Source organism: Teleopsis dalmanni, chromosome 1 (genome assembly GCF_002237135.1).
Source record: "Teleopsis dalmanni isolate 2A chromosome 1, ASM223713v2, whole genome shotgun sequence".
NCBI classification, from domain to species: Eukaryota; Metazoa; Arthropoda; class Insecta; order Diptera; family Diopsidae; genus Teleopsis; species Teleopsis dalmanni.
In genome coordinates this window covers 42,618,659-42,639,742 of record NC_051846.1, presented here as the reverse complement: position 1 = coordinate 42,639,742, position 21,084 = coordinate 42,618,659, and the positions used below count along the sequence as shown (strand labels likewise).

At 27.6% G+C, this 21,084-nt stretch overlaps 1 protein-coding gene across 1 annotated transcript in view; it reads right to left on the bottom strand.

Moving 5' to 3' along the window:
* Positions 1 to 20,817, bottom strand: part of LOC119673353 (dynein heavy chain 3, axonemal) — a gene marked incomplete at its 3' end in the record, with an annotated part of 44,391 nt that extends 23,574 nt beyond the window's left edge. Inside the window, 26 exon segments of the mRNA XM_038084617.1 lie at positions 98 to 268; positions 408 to 512; positions 1,074 to 1,343; positions 1,426 to 2,046; positions 2,108 to 2,174; positions 2,349 to 2,506; positions 3,336 to 3,483; positions 3,674 to 3,791; positions 4,907 to 5,091; positions 5,183 to 5,373; positions 8,825 to 9,039; positions 10,468 to 10,630; positions 10,837 to 11,043; positions 11,101 to 11,307; positions 11,367 to 11,478; positions 11,666 to 11,845; positions 12,452 to 12,618; positions 15,002 to 15,118; positions 16,644 to 16,791; positions 18,048 to 18,142; positions 18,208 to 18,746; positions 18,820 to 18,939; positions 19,021 to 19,179; positions 19,239 to 19,274; positions 19,411 to 19,614; positions 20,540 to 20,817. Of these exon segments, the coding sequence (XP_037940545.1) occupies positions 98 to 268; positions 408 to 512; positions 1,074 to 1,343; positions 1,426 to 2,046; positions 2,108 to 2,174; positions 2,349 to 2,506; positions 3,336 to 3,483; positions 3,674 to 3,791; positions 4,907 to 5,091; positions 5,183 to 5,373; positions 8,825 to 9,039; positions 10,468 to 10,630; positions 10,837 to 11,043; positions 11,101 to 11,307; positions 11,367 to 11,478; positions 11,666 to 11,845; positions 12,452 to 12,618; positions 15,002 to 15,118; positions 16,644 to 16,791; positions 18,048 to 18,142; positions 18,208 to 18,746; positions 18,820 to 18,939; positions 19,021 to 19,179; positions 19,239 to 19,274; positions 19,411 to 19,614; positions 20,540 to 20,762 (4,926 nt within the window).
* Positions 20,818 to 21,084: the final 267 nt, after the last annotated feature.

Genomic DNA, 21,084 nt, shown 5'->3' with positions numbered 1-21,084 from the left:
TTTCTTTTAAAAATGTACTGATAGTTGTGAAATACAAATCAAAGCTTAGAATCTTAGGATATTTACATATTTTTATATATTATACACGAGTATTTACCTCGTAAGTCCAAGCCATACATGATATGCCTTGTACAACTTGTCCAGGCCATGATGTCACCCATCCAACACGATCACCTTGATAATAATCTTCCCAAGCTTTCTTTAATTGATTAAGAACACTGTCCAACATAGCACCTTCGACTTCTTTTAACCACATTTCCACTAAACCCTACGCTTATAAATAATAAAATATTATTAATAATATGTATATAAATATACACATACATATAAATATAATATATAATATTACCTTTAATTTTTATTGAGTAAATTATAAAGTAATAAATTTTTGGAACAATTTTACTTACATTAGCAAGAGCTGGATTAATTTTACGCACTAGTGAAACACGTTCCATTTCTTCGGAAACCAGTTCAGTGATTATACCATTCTCATCGAATGTAAGAGTAGCAATCTATATATAAACAATTCAAAAAGCTTGTAACTTAAAGCTTGTTTTAAAAAATTATTTACTATTTTTTAAACACTTTTTATTTCGGTACATTACTTCCTATAATATGATTTACTATAATATGATTTTCATAAAGGTTTTTTTAAAATAATAAAATACTAATAATATATCTCGCTTAAGAGGTAAGAAGTAAGAAAACGGATAATAGAAAAATTAGTTGATAAAATAATTTGTTAAATAATTTGTTTTTGTTGATGTACAAAAGACAAAAAAATTTTTTTTAAAATTATTTCGAATAAATAAGATTTTTAGCAAAAATGTCAGAAGTATTAAAAAACAACGTTTTTGAATTACTATAATTTTTAACTCTATTTGCGTACAAAAATATGTTAACCATTGAGTTAACTTTAGCTGCTTCAATTAACTAAATCGATCATATTAAATGGTTTTCCTTCGCCCAAACAAATTTGTTAGTTTCTTAGGCCAAAAATCCACTTCTCAAAATATATGCATTTAAAACGATTTTACATTTCTTACAATATTTTATAAAATTTGTTTACTTACTCCTTCGAAACATTTCTTCAAATGTGGTTGTACACGTTGTGGATCTTTTGTCTCCGATAAAATTTCCAGTAATTCATCATTAGACAAGAAAAAGAATCTTGCAAAGAATAAACGCTTTTGCTCCAAATAAGTATTCAAACCTTTTGTTACAGTTTCTAAATCAGCTACCGCTTTTGTCAACAACTCTAGCATATTAGGATATTCTGTAGCTGCCATAACATGCAAATCTTGACATGTATATTTCATAATTTTTCGCCATAATTTATCAACCTTTCAGAAAAAAGACATATAATTTTATATAAAAATATATAATTATTTTGAATAATAGTTAAGTTTCTTGACATATATTTACAGCTTTAAAGTTGCGACCCTCTGTTGGCATTTGCCTCATAATATCTTCTGAACTGAAAATTGGTTCCAAGTACATCCAAGTCACTTGGACTTGTGTCCATTGATCAAGAATATTCTGTATTAATAGTAAACGTTCTTCCCAATCATCAGCTTTGCTTCCCAATGCAACAATGAATGGTGAACGTTTCATTGCTTGTGTGCGCATTATATGATCATCCAATTGAGTCTGTATGTCATCTAGAGCAGATAGTATATTTGTATCAGAGTCACGATATTGCACAACTTCAAACATAACATCTGTCCAGTCTTTTTGCATATTATCTAATGTGCTGTTAAGTTCAAATTCTTTGCCAGCTGCATTGGAGACTTCTTCTAGTTGTGGCAATATACTCATTATATTGACACTTATCATATCTGCAAGTGTAGGATAAAGCGTGGGATTTACTTCTCTTCCCAAAAAATTGGAAATTTGTTCCCAATGTCGTGGCAATAAGCCACTACGACAAATTGCATCAAGTACTGGCAGGTAAACACGGAATCTTTCGATTTTTAAGCGCATAGTCTCCGCAACTCGTTTTGCTGTAGGATTTTGGGCAAATTGACGCGTTAATTTGTATATTATCTGCAAATGTATTAAAAATTAAAAAATGTGTTTATATACGAAATGAAATATAAATTATTACCTTGTACATATTCTCAACTTCATCTTGTATAACATCAGCATCCAAACATACAAATGGACCGTTCATCCTATTAAAGTTAATATGGTTTAAATATAAATATTTCCTAAAGCTATTTATTTTTCGAACTTATTAATTTAATTATTTTTAGTTTAAAATAATTTTATTAAATTAATTCATTTAATTGAAATTCGGTTAAATTTAGTTCGGTTCAATTTAAATAGAAACCTATTTGAGTACTTACCATAATACATAATCTTTTTCAAATTCATAGGCTGTTTTCCATAATTTTTCTATAGGTTCCATTTTCTCAATTATTTCAGTTAACAGCGGGAATGGGGATACATCAATTTGTAGAAGCATTTCTTCAGTATTAATAGCTTTTGCTTCACGACTGAATTTCTAAAAAGTGCAGAATATATCAATAAATAAAGAAAAGTTATACTTATTATTTGTTTTAGCTAATAATGTTTATTAATAATAATGTTCACATATATTAATGGCACGTATTTTTTCAAATTACTTTCTTTATTATATTATTATTAATAAGACGATGTATTTTTTTAAGAATATTAAATTAAATTATAAGAAATTATGTTAAATTAATCGAGTTCCATAATTCGTATTTTTGTGTTTTGTTATGAGTGGCGCCTACTCTACTTGGAGAACAGTAGTTCTCCAAATTAAGTTGACGGAATTATGTCACATTAGAAAGATTGCGATACCAGATTACCACAAAGGGATTGCTTAGTCTCCAAAGTTTTTAATCTAAATCTCTAAGAAGTTGGCCAAAAACAGGGTTTTGTTTGAAAAGGTTATTAGTTTTTTATATTCGCTTAATGTCTATTGGTTGTCTTAGATCTATCGTCAATCTATTAGAAAAACTCCTTTAACAACAAAATGAACAATCTCTACTATAAATAAATGTTCAGTTTAATTAATTTGACAAAATATTTAACAAATATTTAATAAATTTTATTGAAATCTTTTAATCCTTTTTAGAGCTTACTTCAAATTATAACGCATAATGAAATAAGAAGGGGGAAAAGCAAACTAAATAACTTTGTTTCCCTCGAATAACTTCAACATAATCTTCCGAAAACTACTCAAGTTACACAAACTACTCAAAATCAAAGTTAACAGCAGAACAAGTTCTTAACTTCTGCCTTCTTACTTATTTCTTCTATTTTCATAACAATACTTAGTATATAACTAATTTTCTAAAAATTACCTCAATCAATTCGAACAACTCATCCGCAGTATCAACGCGTTCCTTCAATTCGTCTAGTGTGAAAGATTCTCGTATTTCCTTCAAACGGAAACCATCCATGCGTCGTTTTTCATATGCAAGCAGTTTTTCAAACAGCTTACGCTTTTCGCTGAAAGTAAAAATACGTGGATTAAATTGTAGCTCAAAGATGAAGGAGTCATGTATGTGTGTATAAGGAGCAATGTATATGAGAATTCGTTTATTTGATGGAAAATAGAATTGCTATATTTGATGGCACATGGCGGATACACAGGAGCCGAAATCATTGCACGTTACCAAAATTTTATGACAAAACTTACCGTAATGCCATTTCGAGTTTATCACGCACCACAAGCAAACGCGCTGCACTCAAATCCAAAACTTCCTCTAGCTCGCCGGGCAAAACAAATGTGCGTGAATTCAAATGAATCTCGTCCTCTGTTTGGTATTAAGGAATAAACAATGAAATATTGGTGAATTTGAGGTTTCGAAATAAATTTTAATATTGTTTGCATATTTAGCAACGCTGAGGTTAGAACATTAATTAGAATTTGTCTGTATTATTGTAAATCTTTGAATTATGACAATGTATGGAAATGCTGCAAGTACCTAAAGTGTGTTGAAGACAGTGACATGTGTTGATTTGATTTGAGAAGGTGTCTGAATATATGTATTGTGTATACTTTATTATATGTGCAAGTATAAGTCAAGAAAACTCAGTGTTTTAGGCCAAAATACACGCAATTGAACTATGTCTAAAGAAATGTAAAGGGACATCCACCACGAGAAAAAATATATATATATTCTCTAAAAGCAAATTAGCACATCTAGCACTTTACTCACGTCGAGTGAATTCAAAACTACTGTGGGAATGCCTTCAACTTCTCAAAGATCTTGCTGAAAGAAATAGGGTTCACTTAATATGGAGCTCAGGAGACAGCGTATTTGAGGGACACGAATTAACCAGAAAAGGGGCGTCCTTATATTGTATTGGGCCAAAATCATACTGTGGTCTTTCATGGAGCTTTTTCAAACTTAAAATTAATAAATGGCTGAAAAAAGCAGCTCAGACTGATTAGGATGATGCAATTGCCTGCAGATAAGCTATAGAAACCATGTCAGGGTTGTCAAAGGGTTTTTCACTAGACATTGCGTTGTCAAAAAACATCTATCGAATCTAGGTATTACAAGGGATGATAGCTGCAGACTGTGCCAAACACATTTTATGTCACTGTGATAGTCTTGCCAGATTCAGACATTGGTACTTATCAATTGCTTATCCACCTATAACGGAAATAGGCAATATCACTTTATGGGACATAATGACATTTTCAACTGCTACGCGGCTATAGAATTAAAGTAGGTTTGTCAAAATAATCCTCAAAGCATGCAGTGACGTGGTAACATAGTTCCCAACTCCTTCAAAATCTATCTATCTATCTATTTTATTATAAGTACGAGAATTCTATGACAATGATCCTGATCAAAAGTTTATGTATTATTTTTAATAAATTATACATCATTCTCGAATTGAAGTAACATGTGTTACTTACTGTTTAAAGTCGAATGTGTCAAAAGAAAAATTACGCGTTGCACGACGGTTTTAAGGTCATCTTTAATAGCGAATATACGTTCCTCACGACATTCAGCTAAATAGTTTTGTAGCGCTACAACTTCCGCAGTTTCTTCTGGACGTTCACCTGCTTTCATAGACATTTCTTCAAGAGCATCACATATGCTGTAATTTTTTTTAATAAAAATATTAAATATGTATTTAATTTTAAGTTTTAAAATAAATACTATATTTATAATAAATAATATTAACTTACGCTCGATTTTGGTTTAAGTTGATTGCTTTGTAATAGTTTATTACGAAACTATATATTTTCTTAACCATCATTCTAATAGATTCTTTTACATGACGATTGTCAAGCATAAATAGATTTAATGGTATAAAGTCTCTCAAATAGTAAACTGTGACCTCAATTTGATAAAGTTTTGCCATAAAATCTGTAATATTCTAGGAAAAAAAATTGATAATTAAAATCAACAAAATAAGTATGTATATGTGCAATAACTATGTACAATAAATAAATATTAATAACATTAATATAAACGCAAAATAAAATATAAAATATAAATAAATAATACAAACACCGATAGTAAAGCAGTAAAAGGAAAATAATATACAGGTTTATTTAATGTGATTAAATAAGTAGATTTGCATCATAATTTAAAGTTTGGAGAGCTGTTCAAAAAACTAATAAATTAAACATTTTCTTTGTAAATGCGAGTTTTACAAAGAAAAGCGAGTTGACATCATAATTAAGTTCATAATGATTTGATCTCACAGACCTGAGGAAATCCACAGACTTCATTTAGTTAACAAAATTGCTTTCCTTGTCAATATAGATGTAAAACAGATTGATCGCTGGCATCTGAACTGTTTCTAATAACATTTCAGATTCTGTGAAATGCAGAATGAAACATTCGACAGTTTTATCTGGTCATATTTGCAATTGACAGAAAAAGGGCTTTTATTAACCGAACAAAGTATCGCAACTTAAACTAAAATTGTTAACTTTATTAATAATCCTAATATGTTTAGAATAGCTTATAGGTAAGCTCAGTGGCGTCGCTAGGCGTCAGCGATGTCGGCGACCGCCGACGGCCTCGCGCCCACAGGGGCCTCGCAAAAAGTTGCCGACTGTGGATTCTAAGCACTTCATAAATATTTTGAACAATTTGGTTCGATAATGGCATTAACCATATTCGAAATATTTCCAAATGTTTATATAGTAACCAGATTCATGTTCACAGTTCCAGTCAGTATAGCTTCGACGGAAAGAAGCTTTTCAAATTTAAAATTGATTAAGACGTACTAGAAAAGTATGATGATCCAAGAGATGATGATAAACTTCATTCGAAATTCCATAAACTGAAGCGAAAGTAGCAGCTGGCGCAAATTATGATATAATTTTAAAAAAAAATTGAGTAAAGCTACAAAAAAGGAAAATTTATTTATTTTAATTTGTGTTTATTTTAATTTGATTAGCAATAAAATTTTCTATCATGCTTTGTCATATTAGTGAATGTAACTAATTTACTTTTACAACTGGGTTATAAAGGGGGCCTCGCCATTCTAATGTCGCCGACGTCCAGAGTTGGTCTAGCTCCGCCACTGGGTAAGCTTATTCTTAATGGAATAGATCATGTTGTGATTTTGCTTCTTATAATAATTATATTAACTAAATTTTAATTTATGTTGGTTTCAGACAATTTTTGTGATTTGATCTAGTGAATAAATATTTAAATAAGATATCAACTGTAAGTTGCAGTAGCTTTAATCTGGATTGTTTCAAGGGGGATCTTCACAACAACAAGTAGAGAATGATGCCAAAGATCTGCTATTTCTTTTTTTTTTAATTTTTTTTAATTCATTAAATTCATTATAATAAAAGTTAGATACATTTTATATTATATTATATATTATCATTTATATACGTAGTTATATGTATTTAAATATGTATGCTCGTGTTTTGAAAGTAATATTGCAATAATATAGAAGTAATATTAATCATTCTGCTCAAGAAATAAAACTAACTACTCTATCATTTATTTTTGTTGGTTGGTTTAAAAAATTTACAAGTTTTTTCAATGTTTCTATCGCTTTAATATCAAAATTTCTAATTAATATTAGAATAAAAATATAAAAACAAATATATTTCAATTTTAAATTTTTAATCATAGTTCTAATATATATATATAACAATAAACAAGAAACGAACTGCCAGTCTAGTACCAGAAAAAAGATATAAGCTTTAAAAAAATAACAAAACATTTTGAAACCCTAAAATTAAATGAAAGGCATTATTTTTAATAGTGATTGTATTATTATTATTATTAAATTCAATGTTACTATGCACTTAAATATTTTTATTGATTTTTATATTCGTAAACGATTATTTTTTATATTCATTATGTAAGGTTATATAAAGGAAACTTGATCAGAGTTATATTTCCATTTTATGAATTAACCGCATTATACTAATCTTTATATATGTAGGTATATGTGTTTTAATATACACAAATACATTATACCTATCAAAGGTATCTGCCATATTTGATATTATTTCTAAGAAAAATGATGACAGATACAAGTATGATAAAAAGTAAATTATTTTATGTCTTTGAGCTTATTCGTTTCGTATTAAAAAAAAATATGAAAAATTGCAGACCGACCTATTAGCTACTAATATTATATTACAATTAACCGCGTTTATGTCATACTTGAAGGGTACTAGCAAGGCAATTGCTTCAATGTTGCATCAGTCAATCAGATACTATTGCCTTTATTTTTTGAGGTACATGTGTGTTCGCGTATAATTTCCTGTCTGTCCGCTTATTTTCAATTTTGTGTCTATCAGATTTTATATTTAACTGCCTGTCAGTCTCATGTAGTTGCGTAATGAAATTTAATGTTAATTCTCCACATCATTGCTTTTAATCAAATCAAAATAAAATAATTAAAATAATTTTACCCGCAGCAAAATTTTTACTAAGAAATAGAAGGTACATAAATTTTTACTCCTGAAATGATTATCCTTCATTCATAAGTGAATGAAATACTGCCTTCCATTTCGCTTACATACATATTTTCGTTATTTATTTCGAAATGTAGACTTTTTTAACCATTTTAATTATACTAAAATTGAGATAAGAGATCAGAAAATTAATTCGCTTTAAATTAACTAAATAATTATATTAACAAATGTTTGTATAATAAATTTTTTAACATTTTTGTCAATTTTAAATTTTGTCAAATTTAAAATGGTGAGTTTTAATATAAAACTGTAGAAGCCAAAGTGACAGAAATGATAATTAACATTTTGGCAGATTAGTTCATATACATAATCTTAAATTTATATTTTATTATATATCTTTAAAACATGTTAATTGGTTGATTGCAGTGAGCGAGCAGCCATTTTTAAACCAAATTCCTAGCAAGAAGCTAGCTTAGAAAATAGTAAAGTCATAACGGTTAGAGTATACACTTTAACCGTTAAGCAGTACGAAAAAGAGCTAAAACACATCCTTCTAAATACCTATTGCTTTTGGTATCACAACTTCGATAATAACTGTTAAAATAATACGTTGTATTAAAAAACTGCAATTAATCTACCAGTATTAACACGGTCACAATTTATAAGTAGTATGCGAAGCTCATCAACTATAATCTAGCTGAAGTGAAGATAGTTACTAAAGATCTCCAGGGAAAAATAAATCGACACACTAACATCAGTTCATATTGTTATCATATTTTGTGATTTTAAAAAACAGTTACTGTAGATTAAAAATTAAAAACATATACTGAGTATTACTTTCTTAAAATTACTTTTAATAATTATGTAATTATCAGATATAGTAAATCTGATTTTTATGAATTTAGTTATATTGTAAATATTATTTACCTTTAGATCTGGTACAAAGGTTTGTGTAAAAAGTTTCTCAGTCATCTCATAGAGCATATTATTAAACAGTGGATAGTAATACTTGTAAATTGGCATAAGATAAACTTTTGGACCGCGCATATTATTTCGAACTATCGTTCTAACATTATTGTAAAGAATCTCCATATCAACATGATTATCAGGTACACAGTTCAACGTGCCATATGTTTCAGGTTCTGGAAATTAAAACAATAAAAATATAATACTTTTTTTTTATATTTTTTGAAAATAAAATGAAAATGTAATACAATAATTTTAATTTTCCGAATAATATAAAGGAAATTACAAAAAAAGTATATACACATAGTCAGAAAAAATTAATTAACATAAAAAGGAAACTCATAGCAAATAAAGCGGAAATAAAAATGTCAAAATGTATTGGCATTTAAAAGAGAAAGTAATAACGAATGAAAAATTATATGTAAAAAATAAATACATGCATGAAATTTTATGTATATATATACTGTATGATATATACTCATACAGTATATATATATACATACAATTTCATGAATGTATTTATGTATATGTTTTTCATTCTGTAATGAAAATTAAAACTAAATAATTACGAATTTTATTGATATGTAATATCTACATTACATACAACATAGATGATATAAATAAAATTACATAAATTAAATATTAATAATTATTGGCAAAAACATCAATAAAAGTGCTCGTAATCAAATATTTATTTCGAGGAGATTTTTGGATTATAAACCGAAAAATAATAGAAATAATTTATTTGATATCTAAATATTAATAAGATTGTTGTGCTCTCATTAAAAAATTAATTAATTATAATTAGTGATTAATTAATTCAAGAACAATTGTATATTTTCATTTTATGTTTGTATACATATAATCCAACAGTTCTCAAGCACCTCTTCCTGATTCAATATATATCAAAATAGTTTAATATCTTGTTATTAGGATATATTTGAATTATATATTAGTCTTAAGCTGACATACACCTATTAGTACTAGATAGACCGTAATCTATCTATATATCTATATATCTATTAGCTTTATTCTTCAGTTGTTTTCCAGTTTTCCTGCTTCTGTCAAAAACTACTAAATGGGTGATGCCATATCGCCTGGTTATTGTGCCAAATCTCAAACAGTTATATTTTATTACTTTACACACTTCAGATTATTTTACAATGCTTTAACAATTGTGTACAATTCCTTTAAAAAGTGGATTTATTTGATCATGAACATCATTATCATCGTCAAGACAACTCATTTCCTATCTTGGTCTCAATCAATATGTCACTCCATTAATTTTAATTTCGATCCGTTATTATCCAAATGGACCCTTTAACTGCCCTGATTCACGATAAACAATTTTATCTATATTTTATTTTTGATGTAATAATTATTTTTGCATTATATTGTCAACTTAAAGAACAATATCTAGTTGTAACAAGATTTTATTAGTCCTTTGCATATATTGCATACGTCGCTTTTGTTAATTTTTTTGTTAGTTGAATGTGGTAATTCAGTACATTTTTTATAATTTTAATATAAGCAAACGAATTTATCTAATTACTATGAATAAAATGTTCACTACAACTATTGCGAAAATAATCGATTTTACTTACTTTCCGACATTACATATTCCAAACGTGGTATATCATATCCAACTTTCAAAATTGTTTTAAATAGTTCAACAAATAAGTCTGGAAGTGCATCCATGCAAGGATATATGTACAATCTACCCGTATTTTCTAACAGAAACTCTGATAACTTATCCAATTCGGTCACCTTTCATAATAAATAATATTTATTTAATTAACAAAATTGCATATCATTTAATTGCTTACTTAGTAAGTAAAATAAAAGTGCAACTGTGTGCTATTTTGCAGCATTTTGTATACTATATCTTATATATAAATGTATTTCATCAACCGTAGACATGTGGACACACTAGTTTTGGTGTCATATTAATAAATAAAATTTTTAAAAATTACCGGTTCCAGAGCACCAAGGCTTGGCCGCACATAGAACAGGTTTGCATCATCATCAGGATCATATTGGTATATAGATGTGCCGCTGTGATCCTCTGACTTCTCGGGTTTTATAAAGTGAGCACCAACAACTGACGCAATTAAAGTCATGAGTGGTTTACGGCGTAGTTTGCGATCATACATATTATATTTTTCGATATCATTACCATCCTTAAAATTAAAAGTAATTAAAATAAATATTTTTTAACAACAGTCATTATTGCTTACCGTGTAATACAGCAATATCTTGTATAAATGTGTAACATTACGTGTGATCAATCCTTCTAATTGGCGCGACATATACGCATGAATACAATTGAAAAATATACCTATACGACCTTCAAATTTAACATTTAAAGGAACCATATCCTTCCAAAACTTTCGCATAACATCTATCATATCAGCACAACGTGGTAACCAATCGTTTACTAGCACCTTGAATTAAGTAACAGCATTTATATATAAATCTTAACTAATAACATTAATATATCTACTTCTCTTATATCGGCACAACGAGCACCTATATACCGTTGTATTTCGTCAGTTGGAAAAGACGTTTCTTGGCAAAATAAGTGACTTAGATTCAGAACAAACATATCGTTATAACTAAAAAAATATTGCTCAAATTTATTTAGTATAATAACAACAGTAGCATTGACAAAGTGCCGGTATTTACAGAATAAGTAAAATAAGGTAAACTAAAATAGAATAACTTCATAAGGGGGGATTGCTAGTTTCGTTAAATTGCAAAATTGTATAGAATTTATTAAATAAAACATATTATTAAGCTTACATTTCATGCCATATGATATTAAGTGCAATTAATACTGGGTGAGTTATCATTAGATGTTGATTTAATCGGCTACGGGCTATATAAATAGAGCTTTTCCATGGTACAGGGGCACGAATCGTCATCGTTGGAAAATCTGGTGGTTCAGGCTCTAACTGTAAGCGCCTACGCTCCAACGGTGATCTGAATTTACAATTAAATGGGGAAAATATTAGAATGAATATGAAGCAATAGGTAATATAATACATTTTAATATAATTATAATTTTTAAAAAATATTTACGAACAGAATAGTATTGAAATTTAACAATTGAAAATAAAATTATAATTAATTAATTAATTCAATTATTCTACAGCTGGTTTATGATTTTGTTCTAATATAAACACAGCAAGTAAAATTGTTAATAAAAAACTTTCATAGTAATAGTAACAGAAACTCCAGAAAAATTTGCGAACAAAAAAGTCAAGTACGGCTTTGGATCAGTTGGTTAAGACGCGCTGATTCTGAGCTTCACATTTGGCAGGACCCGAGTTCGATTCCTGGTACTTGCAGTCTCAAAAAATAATTATTTACGAATAATTAAATACAAGAATTATTTCTAAGACCACTGCTGATGGGTATTTGGCAATACTCGAAACAGCTGTATGGTCAGCTAAAAATTCAATTAATTAAAATAATATAAAAATAAAATTTTTGTTGTTGTATTTTACTACTGTTCGAAAAAAAAACATCTTTAAAAAATATTTAATAAATTAATAATATTAACTTTTATTCTAGTTTTTATCTTACTTTAATAAATAACGCAGAAATGCTCTTTTCACAGCCATTCGAAAATCTTCTTGTAAATCAAGTAAACATGATATCGTTAATACAGCCATTTCACTCGGTACTTGACGATCTCCGCTGAAGAGATAATCCAGTAATATTACTTCAGGAAATATATTTGGCCAATATTTCTGGAATGAAATTAAGCACGTTCAGGTTAATGTAAAAACTTGCTTAACTAAACATTCAGTATTAGTGTATGGCACGGAAGTAACAATAATTATATATTCCTCTGGTGCGCTATGTTATATTAACTTATACGAGTATGTGAACAAAAACTTTGTAGCTTAATTTACGGCTGTATACATAGGATGTTACTTAAGTTTCGCCAAAGTTTATTAATAGAAAATTGGTGTCAATATTTTTATTTTAAATTCTAATATCAAATTGCATTAAATTTTTATAAATAAATAAACTTTGTAATTACCTACTGTATATTTAACAGTTTTATGAACTGTTTTGAAAAAATGCAGTCTATAATAAAATATGAATTTGAAGTTGTTTAGAACTCCAGAGGTTCTCTGAATTTGGGATAGAAGTTTACAAGCATTAAAAATAGGTGGGTATATTAAGATGTCAAGTATACGAACGATTTTTTTTAGAGTTAATCGGGAAAGCGTTAGAGAAAGGCGCGTTCATATGTTAAACCTGGCATCTGTGTAATCCTAGTTACAGGCTAGACTATAAATCATTATAAACAATATAAATGATTATTTATTTGTTAATTTAAAAAGTTTAAATTTCCAGTAGTGATCTTTAAATTTACTATTTTAACCACCATTTATTACTTTTTAGGATTTTCGATATCGGCAATGTGCAGAGAAGTTTTATGCTAGTTTTTTTCGTATATTTTTCTTTAATTTGTGTATATTTATAACCCATTCAAAATATTTTTAATTATCATTAATAATTAGCATGGTTTGTATATTTTAAAATATCATTCAAGTGTACTTAATGATTATTTATATCCGAAGAATATCACTAGTATAAGCGTGGACAGTGATACAATAGATATCTGATGTCTCCTTCACCAGCGCTGACGAATACGACACATAGTAGTTTCGAATAGCAGACCTAGTCTTGTTTTATATCACCATGTAGCCAAGTGTTCTGTAAATACTAATAATATACTAACAAATTTTATTTTTGTGAGTAAAGCATAAATTTGACATTTAGATTTGTAAGCCATTGTAGACCTGGCTATTAAAGTCAGATAAAAATAATACTTGTTGTACTGTTGTAAAAAGTGATCATAACCAATACTCATTTGTGATCAGCAGGAACAGGAATTGATACAGGAGGTTCTATCGAAGAGCCACTAAATTTCACTTAAATATAATAAAGTATATTTTTCCACTATATTCCTATTGACGGGAATCCAAATTAGAATTACTTTGGAATAGCTGCCTTGTAAGTTAAAGAGTTGTATTCCTATATTCTTGATAAAACATGAACCGGAGAAATAGCTTTGAAAACTGCCTGCCAACTTGTGTAAATAAAAGAAACCAGGCTTTATACTGGATTTACGCGAAAGTTTTGATTATAATTGTAGTTGTCAAAAATTTTAAACTGACATCTGAAACCAAAAAGCAAAAATATTGATACTCATACAAATCATCTTGATTTTAACTTGTTTTGCAATCGAAATCAAGACTAATTTGAGATGACAGTAAAAATTACAAATAAAACTCTCGTGTGAATCCAGTATTAGGGATGGTGTATATTCCCACTTGAAATATCCTAGTAGAGTTGCAAACATGAAAGGGTTTACATATTTCTAGTCCCATGCAGAAGACTCAACGCCGCAGAGCATCAGTAAGTTCACAAATATTTTAGACGACGAAATAAAAATCAATAAAATATAATACAAATACAAATAACGTTCAATGAAATCAAAATCAATAATAAGTAAGAATATAATATAAGTTTTGCAAATAACAGATATTTTATAGTTAGATAGAAATATAGTTAGATGAAATCAAGTTTTCCTTTCGTAGATGTTAGTGATACGAAAAGGATATCACATCAAAAATGGTTATTATTTTATTTAGTTAAATCTAAAGAATTATTTAAGGACACTGTTAAGCATAATTTCTATGATTATATTAATTTGAAGAAACCAGTGGAAAACTATTTGATATTTAAACTTTATATATATTAGGATATATATGACATTAATGTCATTAGCTCAGCTGTTTAAAACGTGAGTTTGTGTTAAACTTCAAGCCCTGACATTCACTAATAAAAATATTATGGCTGAACAAAAAATATTTTTAAAAATATATTTTAAAAAAATGTATTTAAAAAAAAAAATTATGAGTGTTTCACACTAACTGAAGTGGTCAAAATTTGCAATTAATTTATAATAAAGTCTTTAAGATAATTTTATTACTATTTATCCCTTTCTATTTAAAATAGTTTCATTCTCTTAATAGTAATCTGACTTAATTTAGTTCCACTTATTGTTTTAGGTATAAAGTAAAGTAAGAATATTAGGTGCAGTAGTAAACTTACCTCCTCCTTCAGGATAAATTTGTAAGCGTTCATTAATACTGAATTTTTTTTATTGATTTTTGGTATAACTTTTTTAATTAACTTCGATGGATAAATATCAAGTTTTCGCACACACAACTGAAAGTATATATTTATTTAGGTTATATTTATAACAAAAAATTTTTGAATTTATTAGTTTTACTTATGATTATTATTATTAATATGAAAGGATATAGCATTGTGACTTTAAGATCTATATTCGATTAAAAAACTTAATTGAAATTTCCCAAATATTTTCAAATATATAAATTTTCATTTATTTGTAATAAATATTACTTTTTATATTTCTTATCCAATTGTTTTCACATTATTTAATTTTTTATAAAGTATGCTCTTTGCTATTTATAACAGATGTTGCTTTTAACGACTTTGCAGTGTAACATAGCATATCACAAAGCATATTAAATGAGTTGCTTATATATATCTAACCTTTATTGTTATTTAGCTTTATGTTTTAATTTTAAGCCTATTTAAATATTTAAATGCTCAATAAACGGGTATTTTTTATATTGCCTCATAAAATATCTAATGAACTTCGCATTTTATTATTTGGTCAGCTCGTTAAGTTGAGTTGCCTGCAGTTTAAATTCAGAAAGGCATTTTAGAGCCTTTTTATGTTTATATAGCAGAAGAGTACCAACAAGTAGAAAATGATATAAATCTTAACTCTTAAAATGAGGCAAAATTAATCTACATAAAGTGCGGTTAATTTGCATCAGTTTATGCGCACTTCAAATCGTTTTGAGGTGGCTTAAAATGCATTAGAATGACTATTAAGAATATGAATATCAGGTGAATCAATAACGAAAAAGGATTTTTTTTAGTGTACTGATTTTAAAATTGTTTTTTTCAAGTTTCCGTATAGCCAGAATTTCAAATTTAATTGGTATAAAGAGTCGTCTTCACAGATTTTTTATTCGAACTATAATTCTGTATTAACGGCCTTATTCAGAAAAAATTATAGAAGTTCAGTTAAAACTACTAATATAATAGAAAACTTGCATAAAATTGAGAAATTAGCAAGTTAATTAGTTTAGTATGATAATATTTGACATTTTAATTAAACGAAAAGTTTTAGGTATAAAAATTTATTTAAATAAGATTGATGTATTTGAAAGAAACGTTTTCTTACTAACATCGTGGTACTCCGCATAATCACGATTTTCATAAAATTTATAGTTTCGATTCTCTCTTAGAATAACCAATTTATTTAAATATTAAAGTTTTACATAATCAATGAGTAATTGAAATATGACATTACCATTAAAGCCAACAGATATGCATTAAGTTTAAAATATAAAACATAATATCCATAATGAAATTTTCTTTAATTTTGTTATCTTTTTACTTAGAATTAGTTTTTTTTTATTTGCAAGCCGTCAAGTGTAAACAGATGATAACTTAAATCTATACATTGGTCCTATTAAGCATTTCCTTCATTGCAAGAGTATATTTTAAAAATTAATATATTAATTGAAAAATATAATTATATGAGTAAAAATTTCAACTCATTGTTTTTAAAAATTAATAAAGTTTTAGTTGTAAAATAAGAGGAAAAAGTAATAACTTATATTAAAATTAAGATAATTTACTGTTAACTTACATATTTTAGTAAACTAGAATATCTTCTACGAATTAATGGTGTGAATTTAGCTTCGGCTTCACAAACTTCCTTCACGTATTTTCGATATATTATTTCTTTTTGATCTAATGGCTCCATTGGTAATAGTCCTACATTATATTTAAATGTTCTTGAAAAAAAAAAAATGCAAAATCTATTAGCTTGATTAGTTTAGTCTATTAATGATTACTTTACATAATGGGTTTTATTTAAATTATATATTTAGTTAATATATATTAAAATAGTTTAACATAAATAAATGATATCTCAGTGAAGATGTTCAGAAGTAATAACGACGCTAAAGCTAAATAAACTGGAAAATAAGCCAGCTCGTAACATTTTCGAAAATATTTGAAAAAGTACTTTAAAAACAATTCATTTCGATACTGAATAAAGACGACATGGAGCAGCGCACCAATTGAATTATTATACTTATGAATACATTTGATGCTTCACTGTATCATTAATCAAAATTCAACAAATTTTCGTTGATAGGGTTTAATATTACTGTGTTCTCTTAAAGTTTAAGTAATTATTGCTGCAGTAATTACTGAAACAGCAAAACTCTAGATTAAATACTTTAATATCTGCAGGTATGTTATGGTTAAGCTTCATTGATGTGTGCAACAATCTGTGCAAGTACAACAGTGTGCGTCTTTAAAATATCCAGCGATATATCTGGCCCTCAGACTCACTTTGAAAACACATAAAAAGAATAAGTATTTGCACTAAAATCTCTCACGAATTTAAACAAATAAACTCTGCTAAAAGGAACAGTTGTACTGAAATTGATAAGAACATAAGCTACTATATGTAACCTAAACGGATTGTAAGTGGTGCCAATACTGTAATATTGCAGATGTCGCACTTTAATGAGCTTTAATGAACTGTAGACAATGTGGGCAATAATTAGATAGTAGGAAGGGTTGCAAAAGTATCAGAATTTTCGTCTGTTGTATTTGCATTAATATATAATAAAAGTATTGTAGTATTATTGTATTATTATTGTAGTATTATATGTATAATAAATTGAATATGACTACTCAATACATCTTAATAGGTGTTAATTATTCCTATGATTGTTATCTGTAAAAAAAAATTGTAAAATATATAAAACAATTTAAATAGAATATAACAAAAAAGAATATAAATGACTGATTTGGAAATTGCTAATGTGGATTGCCTTGAGTTCAAAAAAATATATAGCAGCTATTAATAATTAAGTTGTCGGAAATCGTAGTAGTCGGAAAATCTAAGTAATATTAGAATACAAAGTTTAAGTTAAGTGAGTGTTATTGATTTCTATTAATTATTTGGAAAATTTGATAGTTTTATGAAAGCACATTTTCAAAATATGTTAAAACAAAACATTTATAAAATTCTTACTCGTAGTCCGTTTCTTTAAGATGCTGCATATATTCTCCAACTGTCTTAAATTTTGCCGGTCTGCGAACTACCGTACTGCTTGTTCCACCTTTTAACTACAGATAAATAACAATATTAAAAAATAAAAACTTATCAAAAGTATTTAACGCGAGTTACATACTCTTTCACAAATTTTTTTCGTTATCGCAACAGCTTTCTTTTCAGCTCTTAAAAAACTTTTTGTATATTTCTTAGCTTTAGTAGAACATATTGCACGTGTTGATTCACTTTTAATGGATTCCTCTAAAGATGTTGTTAGACTATCACTTGGAAAGAAATCTACATCTTCGTATGGCATTTCTTCTTCAAAAAGAACTTCTTCTTCAAATAGTGTTTCAGTTTCAAAGGAATCTATTATAGAAGTTTCTTGGCTTTGTGGCTTGTGGCATTTGCGCTTTATTGATTCTCGTTTACTTTTTGCATAACGTTTAGCTGTTATTTTTTGTAAACAAGTAGGACCAGGTTTTTGATTGAATGAATCCACACATTTTAATGGTTTTGGTTCCTTATCATATGAGAATATTGAGAATTGGCTAGTTGGAATGCTTTCATCGTCCGGTACTTCTAATGGCTTTCTTCTACGTTCTTCTGCACTTTTCAAATATGGTTCGATTAATTCATCGATTACTTTTCCAATGCGTACTAATTCATTTCGGCATTCTATGAAAATATATTTAGATTGTGTAATCAAATATTATTATTTTATAATCAGTTTTTAAAACTCTTTATTTACCTTCAGCAGAACGTAGGGTGTAATGATCTTCTGGAGTAAACGTTAACCCAGTTATGGATTTTTTTTGCTTTGTAATACTGTGAATATTTATATCTCTCGCACAAGGACTTTTAAAAGCTCCTTAAATTATTTTAATAGTTTTATTATATTATTAGTATTAATTACATATGTATATATTATACAAAAATGTATATTTTTTACCTATAAGATCTGAGGGAGGCGCATAATCCCTTTTCAAAAGATTTGTATAAAGTTGTGAACGTGTATTTGCGCTTCTATGAAATATACGTACACGTCGCTCTTTATATATATTCAACAATTCACTGGTAACTTCGAAAACTAGCTCTTCACTTGGTTTTTCTGGTAATAAATAATTCATTAATATTAATAATGAAATATTAAGAGAATATTTTACTAACCGGGCGGCATATCAAGCCACGGAAATTGATTACAATCTGAAAGTATAAGAAAGATATTGGTTATAAAAATAAAGGACAGTTTAAAAATCATCAACATTATGTTTGTATTTCACATTATTAAGTTATTGTCAAATAATTCATTAAACTTATTTCGATAAAGCTTTTAATTTACCTCTACTGTCAAATGAGTATTTATGATCCTTTTTATCCATAAGCATTTCGAATGCTTCGGGCATTAAAATATCTTTTGCTGAAAGTATTTTAACATCTTTGGGTATTTCACAATCTGATATGTAACTGCAAATCATATCATCAAATTCAATAAATTCCAACTCTTGATTGCAGTTTCCAACAATTTTATCAGTTCGCATATGGGCTGCAATAAAAATGTAAGTTAGTAAGGAGAAGACAATAAATTGACACATTATATATTAAAAAACTTCAGAGATAAGGATATATGAGATGTGATCAAAAAGTGGCAAAAATGTTAAATTTTAAAAAAAATTTTTTTAATTTTGTTTTTATATGTTATTTTTTTAACAAGAAGAGTTGTGCTTTGAAAAATATAAAAAAATCATAGAATATCATAGAAATGGGTGATAATGGTTCTACTATTAGAGATAACTGTTGGTTGAGTGCCAAATTCTAGGAAGATGTGTTTTGAATATTCTTTTCGGGGCCAAAATATTCGTAAACGGAAATGTTCGGAAAAGTTGTGTGATATTTTAACTTTTTCAGTAATCTCAGGAAAAGTCATTATTTACTAACAAGCACAAACCATTTTCTTAAATATTTTTATCATGAACATGTCCAGTGTTATGCTGCCTAGATTTAGCGTCATTTGTAATATCTTTCCAATCTTCCTCAAGTTATTTGTACCATAAACTTACGATTAGGATACAATATTTCAAACGTAGTTTAAATTAATTTTGCGGCATACAATTAATTTCATTTTTAATAAAAAAAAACCAAAAAAAAGGAAGTTTTATCACACACAAAATCGGCAAAGACGTAACTAACTCTATAAGCAAATACGCCTTCTAAGCTTTGCTTAATAGTTAAAAATTGCATAACTGACTGTCCCACTAAGATACACTCCAAAAAGATTCACTCCAAAAAGATACACTTTTTGTTACACTTCTCGACTGCATCTCATATATAGGAAGTATAGAAAAGAATATATATAGGAAAGTATATTATTGTTTAAATATTTTCGTGCAAATTTTAAATAATTCTTAATTGTAATTATTAACTATTAATGTATTTTTATGTCAAAAACAAAAAAAAAATTGAATTCTTACAAATTTTTTCCCGCAGAAATGTCTTCACTGGATCTAATGGTAGGTCATCATATTCATAATCAAAGGTATAAAATGGACAATCAATTATATGTCTTTTTGGTGGTGATTTAGTTCTTTTGTGGAAGAAGCTTAAGTTTGGATCCGGCTTTTTCACTTTTTTCACTTTAGGACACACACATTCTTTGCATGTCCTTTTTTTTGTTACAAGTTTTGCGTTCTTCATGTTTGAACATATACAATTATCAATGCAAAGTTTCAATAAAATTGAATTTATTCACTTTTTTTGTTACAACAAATGGTATGTAAATGTTAAAATATATAAAAATCAAATAAATTTTAATATTGTTATGAAAATTTTATTTTGTTTTAGAAATATATTTAAGTTACTTTGTTTATTAGAGTGAAGTCGGCAAATATAGAATATAAACAAGTATTGCCAAGGAAACGATAAAAAGTATTTACTAGTTGCCAAGGATGTCGGTCCAAGCAATTGCTTTTATTTATTTTTATTTTTAATTTTGTGGATATGCAGTTGAATATGAAAA